The 12,607-nt window shown below is 36.2% G+C and overlaps 1 protein-coding gene across 1 annotated transcript in view; it reads left to right on the top strand.

The window, feature by feature from the left end:
* Positions 1-2,502: 2,502 nt before the first annotated feature.
* Positions 2,503-12,607, top strand: part of lrrc1 (leucine rich repeat containing 1) — a 49,903-nt gene continuing 39,798 nt past the window's right edge. Inside the window, exon 1 of the mRNA XM_051126624.1 lies at positions 2,503-3,085. Within this exon, the coding sequence (XP_050982581.1) occupies positions 2,927-3,085 (159 nt within the window). The 5' untranslated portion in view covers positions 2,503-2,926. The remainder of the gene's footprint in view (positions 3,086-12,607) is intronic.

Below are 12,607 nucleotides of genomic sequence, written 5' to 3'. Positions count from 1 at the left end.
AACATTTGAAGTCTTACTGTTCAAAAACTTTTGACTGGTAGTGTAAATAAGCATATCATCTTAAAAGCAGAAAAACCTTTATTGTTGAAGTTAAAATCATCCAATCAAATTCTGCTGTATTTTAATCTGCCAGTTGGTAATAGGCTAATTCTAATACAATTTGGTCCTTTTTTTTTTTTTTGCATAATGTGCTAGAATGTTTAAGCATTATTTTGCTGTATGTACCTTTCTTGAGGAAAAGTTTTTGGTCTCAGTTTTATGTCAAATCTGGGTGCTGAAGCAAAACCACTTGAGGCAACATTTGGACAAGAGTTTTGTTTAGAGGTTTAAAGAGGATTCAAGGTTTAAGAATCACATTGTCAAAACAGTCTTTTTAAAAATGAACTGGTTAGTTAATTAACAGCATTGGTTTAAATATTAGAGAAACAATTGCTTCTTTTTTTACAGGTATCTAAGCATTGGAGGAAATTAAGTGGATATTCTTCATGAAACCATAGATGCTAATTATAACCTTTTGTTTGCAGTGAACATATCAGACCTTACACTTTCCAGGATTACACTATTGGTCATCTGTAATTTAACACAATCCTACCACCAAACTACACACAAAACGTGTTCATTCACATTTTTTAAAAATTAAATACAAAGGCCAAAACTCAGTATCTGCATACACAGCTCTCAACAGTTTTCACTCCAAATCATAACCAGTGGAATGAGTGTTGAACACACTGAACAGCAATTTAAATGCTGAAGAGAATTTCGTCAAATCAGTTAACGCTTTTATAGGGAAATGTTTGAATAATCAAGTAAATTTACTTGTAAGCTACAGGCAGAAAATGGAAGATACCTTACAAACTTAATAAATCCAGAAAATGATTAGGTCATGCAGTAGATTGCCTACAGTGGAAGTGCAGGGGGATCAGGTGTTTTGCAGTCGATCATTTGGATGTGACTACATCATTTCAGCTGATATTGTTTGAGTGACAGATCTTTGCTGTGATGCCATTACTGGCTGTGTGTTTTGCCTCAGGAAGTGTTACTTGTTAATGTGGATTTCAATCACATCTATTGCTAGGTGGGAAATAATGCCTCAATTAGATTAAGAAACGGGCAATATGGTGTTACTGTAGATACATGGGTGAGTTGCCACATGGGCTATATTTCAAACATCCATTTCAAAATGCATCTAAACTTCAAAATTCTAATATAAATTCAGAATGGCTGTTGGATAAAAACAATAATCCCATGATGGGATACTTGAGGCAAATATTTTGTAAATGTTTGCCATTTTACAAATTGTTTTGGGGTTCATAATTGTTTTGCTCATTAAATTGTGCCGAAAAACCTGTAGTAGACTGTGTAATGGCACAGTTACCCGGCTGTTGGTGCTTGTTGTCGGACAAGCTTTTTTTTCTTATTTTTAAGTCAATGCTTTAGGTTTTATGAAACTGACTGCCGAAAATAAACATAACCTGAAAAGTGTCTCTCCGATCTTTCTGCACAAGCAAAATTGTGGATTAAATCATTTTATTCTTTATTCTTAGCAGTTGTTAAATTTCTGTCCCCTAATGGAAAAAAAATAATAATTTGTGCCATTTTAAACCTGAGATGAAGTTAGTTTATGATATCCTATACTGCATGCTGTTTTAATTTATTATGCCATCAATAATGTTACAAGCCTCAGGTCTCAATTTAACCCACTTTTGTAATGACCTCATATATGAAGTACAACCTTGTTGAGTCATTGTCCTGATAACCTTTAAAAAAGGCTTTAAAGGGAGTGGTAAGCTACAGTCAACAAGTTGTTTTCATGTATGAATCCATTTCAGATGTCATTGGTAGTTTTGTGTCATTATAAGTCATGCATGTGCATGGTTGATTGCATTATTAGTATTATTAATGATGAACATCTAATAAAAGATGTAATCATTTTTTCTGCTGTTTGAAAACAACCAAATGTCAAAATATGAAGGAGCAAACAATACAACCTGTTGCACACAGTTCTTAATCTGGCAGCTCTGTCTTTTTTTCGTTTAAACCTGTTTGTTTTTGTTTTGTTTTGTTTTTTCCTCCTCAGGCTTTTGAAAATAAAAAATAAGCATTCTGAAAAATGTAAAACAAACAAAAGCTTTGATGTAATTGGAATAGGAAATATTAAATTAAAACCAGGAAATCAGGATGATAATCATACAAACAGATTTTTGACTGGCCATACTAAACATTGTGACATTTTTAAGATTTCCTTGTTTTTCCAGACGCGCACAGATCATACTGGATAATATAGGTTATGGACAGATTTTGTGATAGATAAATAGACAGATAGATATGATGGAGGATGGATATGAACAAAAACAACTTGTTGAATATCACATCACATTTCAAGGGCAACAAGGTGTGTTCGGGGAAGTGTAGTTTATGTAGTTCAGTGTGTTATTGTTTACGCGCAGGGAGGGAGGGAGCGAGACAAAAAAGGGAGGAGCCGCTGGGATTCGTGACGTCAACCTGGAATGAGGGAGTGAATGTTCCGGGTCAGAAACTGGACTAAGAGGAAATAAACTCCGGGATAAGAAAAACACGAAATAAACGCAACTAAACAGACATGTAACCGCTTGCAAAGAGAGATACGGGACACTTCTCAGCCTTTCAGTAAAGATGTTGCGAGAAAGGTGAAAAAGCGGAAAGAAAACTCCAGGGATCAAAGCAGAAGTGGAGCGCGACGTTTTTATTCCATGTTTCAGTGCGCGATACATTTGCGTTGGAGATCGATAGAGTTGTATGCGACACTAGTTGCTTTTGCGCTCTCACACCGTTCCTAGTTTCTCCAACTTTTAGTTTTTTTTCTTTTTTTTTTCTTTTTTAGTTTTGATTGTTGTGGCAACTTTTCCAGCAGTACGGATTTATCTAGGGCTAGGATCACCATCCCGTGATGTTTCACTGTATCCCCCTGTGGCGGTGCAACCGTCACATTGAGTCGATCGATAAGCGCCACTGTTCGCTCCTCTTCGTCCCGGATGAGATCTATCGCTACAGAGGGAGTTTGGAAGAGCTCTTACTGGACGCCAACCAGCTCCGGGATTTGCCCAAGGTAAGAAGACGCCAGCCTGTACTGGGACCATTGTTGCTAGAAAAGACTCTTCTCAAATCGATGAATGAGAAGCATTTGTGGGCCGCGTCTCAAAACCTAATGCGCTTTCTACTTGTACAGCATTTGTGTGCGTAGCTGCGCTCCGAGTCAGCAGCAGCAGCAGCAGTTTGAGGCAGGTGAGTTTAGAGTCGTCCAACAGTTTGGGGCACATGCCGAGTCGACAGCAGTTTTGGCCATCAGTGCTGCACTATGGGGCCTCATTGGAAGTCATTTAGCATGAGTAGACATACTCTTGAGTCAGCAGCAGTTTTGAGCATCAGGTGTGCTGCAAATCAGCAACCGATTTGGCCATCGTAACCACAGTGGGAGGCAGTCAGTATAGCTGGTATCACAGACTTACTTCAGTCTGCAGCATTTTTGGGCATCAAAGGCCTAATACGAAGCTGGCATGTTCAGATTTCTTGGGCAGTCAGCATTGTTGCTAGCATAGGCATAGTTAAAATCAGAATCAGTTTGGACTTCATGGACTTGGGCTGTACCAATAACACTCCTATGATGCCAAAATGCTGTGTTTTATGAACATGTGACTCCCAAACATGCAGTCTATTTAGGCAGCTCACTAGAATTTGAAACTCAACCACTGTCATTGTCCAGATGGCAGAGAACTCTAGAACTCAGCAAAATGTGGTTGAGAAAAACTGTGGCAGGTACCTGTGAGCTTTTCCTCCATTACATAACCACTGATGTAGTGGTTAAACATTTGGGCAGAAAGCTCAAAGGCTTTAAGTTCACAATCGTGCTAGTAATGGTACTGACAAATTATGTACTGCACTAGTATGCCATGATTGGCCCACATAGAGCTTTACTCGAAAATGTAGAAGTGATGATTTTTGACTGTAATGCGACCATCTGATTGGTGGAGAGGACTACCGGGAAACTTTTCAGGCTAAAGCTGATATAAAGGCTCTTAGCCATTATGCTTTACTGACACACAGGACAACTTCCTCCACTTCTCGTTGCAGTGCATCAATTTAAACAGCCTTTTCCCTCTCATTTGCCTGAATCACACTTGTATGCAGTTACAGCTGTCCTAGTGTAATCTTTACCACAATAACACTGAAGAACTTTCTCAGAACAGAGCAGTGGATGGTTTTTATAACTGTCAGCGAGTTTGTAAAGAGCACACGTTTGCTTTGCTCCCTGTGCTAGTACAGCAGTAAATCCTGCATGCAGTGCTGATAGACTGACCACCACCATTGCTTGCAGCGATTCTTTGGCATGTGGTGAATTAAATCTTCTAGATCAATGATGGATTAAAGTGCTGTGCCCAACCACTGCAGCGCAATAAAACATTCAGGGTTGTTATATCTTACACCTATTTGAGCTTATCTGTGTGTGTGTGTTTTTTTTTTTGTTTTTTTTTTGTAAAGAGGTCCTATTTTAGTGAATTCCAGGGTGGTTTAATCAAAAGCATCTTTGAAATAAGACGGCAAGTCCTTGAGGAAAAAAAAATCAAATGTAAAATAAAATCAGGTGTTCACATTACAGAGGAAAATAAGGTAATGGAGAAAACGGAACCAAACAACTTTTGCAGGTCACAGTTATGCTCTTTTTTTCAATTTTATTAATAACCACTGTGGAGAGGATAAATATTAAAGTCATAATTAAACATCTTTTGTAAGACAGCACTGCACGTGAATAGGGTATAAAGAAATTGACTAATAGGTATCGCCTTACTTACCCTGTTGATTGATGACATTGATAATTGCAAACATTTTTTGTATTACAAGTTTTCTAAAATGTTAGGTTTAAATATGCAAATGAGGCATTATTTACTGAAATATGTGCTAATTTGCATACATTTCTAGGACAACAATCTGAACACTGGATGAAGGCAGTTTCAAAATTCTTATTCATTTTTTACAGAGGGAATTTTTTTCATTTTTGTCACTTTATAATTCAGAAAATACTTTCAACAGACAGAAAACAATATATTTTCACAAATTTTGGAAATTTAAAATGTTGCATATAATCAAGAAAATTATATATGAACAAATCCCTCTGTTAAAAACCTTGAGGATATAGACAGGAATAAAAATGTAAAGTTTGGTGTGCTACTGAAGTGGAGATTTATGGCCCAGTGTAGGAGGGAAAAACTCATTTTGAGAAAACAGCCTTTTAAAATTTGGATTATAATTGAAATTTGTTGACACAAATAGATAAAGTGCCATAAAAGAAACATATAACAGGGTTTTTTTTTTTTTTTTTTTCCACTTTGTTTTCTTTCCTCTAGTCTGAAAAAACACTTTATGAAAAACCTAAAAGCCCAAAATCTCAATTTACAGGTGCATGAAAAAAGCGTTTTGCCTGCAAGTGTTTTTTCTTAGGCTTAAATGTTTTCAGTATAAGGCCTTTTTTTGTCCTATTAATAGTATTGGTCTCCACAGTTTTTGTATAAAAAAAAGTTGAAGCTGTGTTTTATTATGGACATGTGGAAACATGAAACGCCAGTAAATTGGCCACGTATCAGGCTTTCCCTTTAAGGGCTGAGTGGTTGAACTGAGTGCATTCCGGTTTTTAACCGTTTATTGTAAGAAGCTGCTTTAACTATTGAATTCAGTTATTCATGTCTGAGCATGTTTATCTTGATTTTGTGTGACTTAGAAATCTATTGTCCAATTAACACTCTTAACAGAAACTACTTTTAGTTTAACTTTAGCTGTGCACAGCTCACAAAAATTCTGTCTACATTTACATGCTTTTGTGTTGCTTAGAAAAGGAGGAAGTTTGAATAATGTTCTGGCTGCTCTTTTCCTGGAATATTATAAAGGAATCTTTCACTGAAGCAGTAAGCTTTAAGCGTTGTCCACACAATGCATTGGCTGTATCCCAAGTCTTCTGACTCATAGTTTTGTGTGAGAAACCGATGGAAATTGAAGTTGAACATTTTGACATGTTTATCCAGTTCCTGAGAAAAGACAACTTTTGCAAGTTACTGAGCAGTAGAGCAAAACTAAATTCGCTTATTAAAAAAAGGCCCAACAAGATGATAAAACCTAAAAAAAAAAATGTCGGACCATTTAGATTCATTTAGCAATATGCAATTAATTAATGAATCATTCATTTCAGAGTTGTATCTTTATTATAAATCAGCTGATAAACTTCACTAAAATTACTTGCGTTCAAGTAATTTGTGGTCAACGGCTCATTGGATGGGAGATGATCAGTGAATGTGTTTTTGAAAATTCCTTTCTAAAATCATATATCTGAGTGCGTATAAATGCTCTGAATGATTGCAATTCCTGTAAAATGCGCTGCTTGACGTCTTGGTTTGTGGTACCCAGACTGCTGCTGTTTGTTTGGTAAAGTCAATGAAGTAAGGCATTTGTTTTGAGAGCAAGCATAGCAACCAATAGGATCCTCTAGCACAGCTAGAGTGTGTGTTTCCAAGCCTCTGGAGACAAATATAAACCTCTCAGAAGTGTATATTGAGAGTGAATTTAGTTAATGGTTGAACTTTTCACTCTCGTTTGCACCATGTGGGCCCAGTGTGTCCGCAGGGCATATAGTCAAGAGCCCATATCCAAGCCAAAAGTGTGCACTGTAGACTGAGCTTAAAGATGAGCTTGAGAAGAAGGGGAAAACACACATCTTGTGTTTCCTGTTGTACGTGAAACTCTTATCATGGAGGTTTCCTGGAATCTGAGACTTTTTGTTTGGCCTAAAATGTGAGGAATGCTGTGAGGAGAGTTAATCGTGACGAAAGATATGTGTGGGGGGAACCAGTGCTTGAGTCAGAGACAGAGACAGCTTGGATCTTGTGGACCTGATACTAGTCTGCGTCACTGCTCTCTCAGCAAGCTTGACTAACTCTCTATTATGCTAGATAAAGGTGATATCGATATCTATTGTCTTCGATATTAATGTAATTGAGTTTAACGACTTGTGAGCTGCAATCATTGCGTCACTCACTTTCTTAAAAAAAATAGTAATCATGATGCATGCTTCGGTGAAATAGCCTATTAAAATGCAGTCTCGGCCTCAGACGTCATGCCCACAGAACGCTGGCTAAACGTCTGATGCATACAGCACACTTAGCTGGAAACACTTCAGGAGTTTCAAAGTCGTCATCGGATTGGTTAGATTATACAGGATTTTGGGCAGTCGTGTGTGTCGCGCTCTTTAACGTTCCGCCTGAAAACAAAAATTCCAGGGTGCCAAACCCCCTTACGAAAGCCGTCGTGTTTACAACTGACAACAAGCGCTTATCAGGATCTAAACTCTGCATTTTCAAAAGTATGTGAAAAATGTAAAGTTCACAGCATGGAATCTTTAAAATATGCCTGAGAGTTTTACACACCAGACTGTTATTGTGATGACATTTCCACGTCCCTAAACATGACGCAGAACAAAGCGAAAGTGATTGGTTGCTGTACCTGTCCATCACATGGCCTCTTGGGCGGGCCTTGGCCACTCAAAGCGGCCAAAGTTCCCAGACCTTCTGCCGTCAGTCTGAAGGTCTGGCTACACGAGACTAATAATGTAATGCTGTTTCTTTAACTGATGTATTTAGTTATTTTTTAAGTTAGTATTGTTAGTTACACAATATTACAAAAATGTCAGTTTGGCACAAAAAAAAATAAATAAAAAAAATAGGCAAAACAATAAAAATATGTAAAGAAAGAAATGTGTATTTCAAAGACTTGGCGTAAGTAATAGGTCTATAGTTTTATAAAGAACATGAATTACTATGACATACTATTTTTTTTTTTTCTTTTTTCCCCCACCTACTATCTAGTTTCAGATGTTGGAAAGGCTTTGAAATGCTAGGCAGAAGTTAATTTTGCAAGCTGAGAGGACATTTAATGTTTTATAATTTAAGGAAACTAGTGTGGTCATTCAAAAATGTCAATGTGATTTTTGCAGTTTGGATTGTTTTGACTTCTTTAGATATTTTGTGTGAGCTTTGTGTCTAACTGTATTTGAATCCATTCAGGTTTCAGATATTGACAGAGAGGTTAAAAGGTTAATGTAAACTAGTATTTGCCGGCCCAAGGGTGGAGGAGGGCTGACAGCCGCCCAGCTTCATTAACAGGAAGAACAGGTTTGGTGTTCCGCCTCAGCGATAAGTCCGCCGATAACACACCAATACCACTTGATGGTTTTGTCCTTTCACAGATTGCTGGTTTCATCCATCACCTTTTATAAACAATAGCAGCCATTGCAAAGGAAGTATTGAGATGAATGTGGTGTGAACTTCCGAGTCTGATGAGCTCTATTGTGCACCATACCTGTTGCAGTCTGGGAGGTTTCTGTGTATCTATTGTCTGGACAATTTTCTCTTCCTGTGCAACACTAACGTTTTGATTACAGAGCGAGAAGAGGGACTGAAAACAAGAAGAGTAACGTTTCTGTTCTTCTCTTTTTGATAATGGCCTGTTTGTTCTTCTGGCACGGTTTTCATGTTATTTCATTTCATTCATAACGTGGTTAGTTGGGTTCCTGAAGGTCAGTGTAGAAGGTCAAGTGCAGTTGAATGGTTCAGAGTGGGGATAATGGGGTCCAGTGCTCTGTGGAAAACATGAACAGAATCACAGAATCCAGTCAAAAAATATAATTTATTTGAGTGTCATGTATTTGGCAGTATTTGAGTGATTATATTAAAAGTAGGGATATAGATTTAAACATACTGTTATATGTGTATATTGTTATATATTATTATATTGTTAGTGTCTGTGGATAAAGAATGCTGTTGAAAGTAAAGTGATATGTGTGAATGACCGGTGTGGTTTTGTCTTTTACAAATACTGAAGCAATTCATCCAACTGTTAATGTTTTATGCCTTGTTTTTTAATCTAGTTTTGCTAATAATTTTGTATTAAGGCGAAACACTGCAGGTGAATAGGGTAAAAAAACACACAAAAAAACTAATAGTTATTGCCTTACTTACCCAGTTGATTGATTACATTGATAATTACAAACCATTTTTTGTATTACAAGTTTTCTAAAATGTTAGGTTTAAATATGCAAATGAGGCATTATTTAATGAATAATAATAATAACAATAATGCGCTAATTTGCATATGTTTCTGTTACAACAATCTAAACGCTGGATGAAGTCATTTTCAAAATTTTTGTTTAGAGTCAAAAGTTTTTATAGAAAATCTTGGGAATCTTATTTTTGTCAGAAAACAATATATTCTCACAATTTTTGGGGAAATAAACTGTTGTATATTATCAAGCTAATTATATACGAACAAATCCCTCTGTAAAAACCTTAAGGATATAAACAAGAATAAAAATGTAAAGTTTTGTGTGTATAAGTGCTGCTAAAATGGAGGCTTATGGCTCATTGAAGGAGACAAAACTCATTTCGAGAAAATGTCCATTAAAAAGATGCATTGTAATTGAAAATTTTTGACACAAATAGATAAAGTGCTATAAAAGAAACAATTAATAGTGGATGTTTTCTTTCCACTAGTCTGAAAAAAAACACTTTATGAAAAAACAAAATCTCAAACTTGACAGGTGCATGAAAAATCTGTGTTTTTGCCTGCAGTGTCTCCCCTTAAATAACACATTCAGAAAAAATAAAACTGGCAACCGGGGGAATAAAACTGATTTCTAAAGGCCCTATGATAATATTTTTCTATTGAGGGATGCCTGTGTCCATACATTTCCGGTTATTGCGTTTGATTATCACCATACAACAACACAAAACCAGCAAACTCATAAGACTCGCTGGCCAATCAATCACTGTGTCTCTGCTGTTTGTGCAGAATACTGTAATTATCTTAATAAGCGTGCACTGCTATTTTCAAATCTGGGCTCTGCTTCATTCAGCTGTGTTGTTTGACAGGAAGAGCCAGACTTGTGTGTCCATGTCCTCTCTAGAGGACTGATGGAGCAAATGTCTCTCTGATGAATTGAACTATAAGGTACTGATGAAAATCATAGTGTAACCAATCTGTGGACAACGCTTTTTCTGTGTTTTGTTCTGTTCCTCAAACTGACTTCAAAGGGCTTGGCAATATAAATCAACAATATTTTTACAGAGAAGAGCAGCTTGAACATTCTTCAAAATGGCACATATCAGAACTGGAACAAGTGAGAGATTTTATTTTATTTTTATTTTAAGTGTACAATTTCTTTAAACCCCATCTTTTAGTTTTAACTGTGCATGCTATTGGAGGAATATGAAGTTATAGTATTTGCGTACAATTTTTGACACTAGGATGTCCAAAATCGCTCCTCTTTGTTGTGGTGGCTTCTTTAAATCACCAAGGTTTTTTAGATGTTTTTTTTTTTAGACTGTTTTTGAAAAACTCTGAAACGCAATGCATTATTCATTTATTTTTTAAAACTCAAAGAGCAGACGCACGGTTTTTGAAGTCAGTTTCACACCATTCTCTGCTGGTTGTCCATCAGAGTTTATTCAGCTTACCTGAATAAGCCTTTCTTTCAAAGTTTTTCTCTTCAGTCTTAGCTTAGTTGGTGGTTGTTGGATTTTCCTTAGACTCAGAAGAAGAATAAATATGTGAATAATAATGTAAATAAGTTAAATTACAAAATGCATAACTCAGATGGTCATTGTCTTAAAGTGCAAACATGATCATGAAAAGTAAATTAACACCCTGTTCTAAAGTAAGTTCAGGGAGGACAGACACTTCCTGCAGTGCAGAAATGGCATAAGATTGTTTGCTTTTGATTTAGTGTCAAAGTGGAGTAGAGGTGGAGTCACATTAGCGATATTTCAGTGAAGTTTCACGGCAAAAAATGTCCGTTGTCAGTCGCATAGTGCTGTATGAAGCACTGCTCACAGAATTCAGTTTCAAACCAAGGAGCTTTCTTTTGACTTATGTGGTGAAATTGCTTGGCCAACTTTGTGCTTTTTTTTTTTTCACACTATGTGATATTATTTGAAAGCATAACAACTAAACTTTCATGATGTTGGGCATCAATGAATTGAGATTTATCTATTTATTTTTCATGATAGAACTAATGGGCTGGTAGTGATGCTTGAGACATTATTGGTCATTAATAGAGGTTGGCCAATAGTGGATTTTACAGATATGATAACTAGGTTGGACTGCACCGACTGATAACTGTCTGATCAACCAACAGGTTTTTAAATGGATACTGCACAACTAAAATAGTGCTGGGGGAAAAATACTGTACTGAACCATGAAAATGTTTTTTTAAATGAATAAATAAATATATAATTAATAGATGTTAGGGGTGTAACTGTACACGTATTCGTACCAAAAACCGCATGTGTACTGAACAAATACAGCCCCCCCCCCCCAGGAAGTTCAAATAATAAATGGCATTTTGACAGTCTTTGATGTGGCATGACAGATCGCTTTATAAATGCCTCGTAGATCTGCTTGTGGGAAGCTTCAGAAATGTGCTGTGGTGTGGCTGGTATAAACACAAGCATTGACTAAGTGGCCACGGTAACCTCCAGTGGCCGTGTCAGTGCCGTAACGCCTCGCAGACTTGTGCAGTGTGAATGGAGTCTGTTCAAATGGCATGAATGAACGCGATCATTCCTTCCTCTTTACTACTAGGTTTAATGCAACATAAACATGAATTAACATCTTATGCCTCATGTAATCACTCAATCAGTGTTTCAACCTTGGAAAGATGTCAATAAAACATCTAAACAAAATGTCACGTAGCATTTTGTTTACTTCACACAAGTCATCAGTGTCCAAAGATTGTCAGTTCGTTGAGATGAGCATTTCACAAAATATCAGACTCTCTTTATATTTTACTTTAACTGTTAGTGATGTCATAATTATTTAATTTATGTTTAAATTAATCTTTTATAAAACAAGTTATGACAGCCACTGTGTAATTAAATATATTTCAACAACAAATTGAAATTTGATCATTTATCAGTCAATTTAAAAAGAATTATGTGCAATTTACATGTTTGCATTTTTTTTTTTTTAAAGTTGAGTGTTGATTATGATATTTAAAAATAAATATTAATTAAAATTAAATTTGGGCTCTGTTGTTTTTTCTAACCTTATAGTAATGTAAAAGGGCTCCCTATAGTAAGCTGAGGTAGATTATATCACTAAAAAAAGTTTAATTATGACTTAATTTATTCAAAGAAGGAGCAACTTATTCAGTAAAGCACTGTTTAATAAAAAATAAATTAGTTTACCGAACTATTCAATTCAATTCATTTGTATAGCGCTTTTCACGATACATATCGTTGCAAAGCAGCTTTACACCAAATTGACATTTTTACAATATATGTAGTAGTAGCTTGATGTACATATGGCAGAGATGTGTGGTAAAGATCAATTAATGACGTAATCAAACAGACAAAGAACACTATAAATTAGTAGCAGAATTCGGTAGTGCTGTATGTTTTCAGGGTTGGCATCATCTGAAGTCCTCTGTGGGGTTGGAATCATCTCTTCTTAAGTGTTCTGGATCCACACTGGAGCTTGTGAATTCCTAGTTACCATGGGATGTCAATCCCATGGCAAAAACAGAGAACTATGA

Source organism: Labeo rohita, chromosome 13 (assembly GCF_022985175.1).
Source record: "Labeo rohita strain BAU-BD-2019 chromosome 13, IGBB_LRoh.1.0, whole genome shotgun sequence".
Lineage (NCBI taxonomy): Eukaryota > Metazoa > Chordata > Actinopteri > Cypriniformes > Cyprinidae > Labeo > Labeo rohita.
Note: the sequence above shows the minus strand (reverse complement) of the source record. Positions and strands in the feature narration are given on the sequence as shown.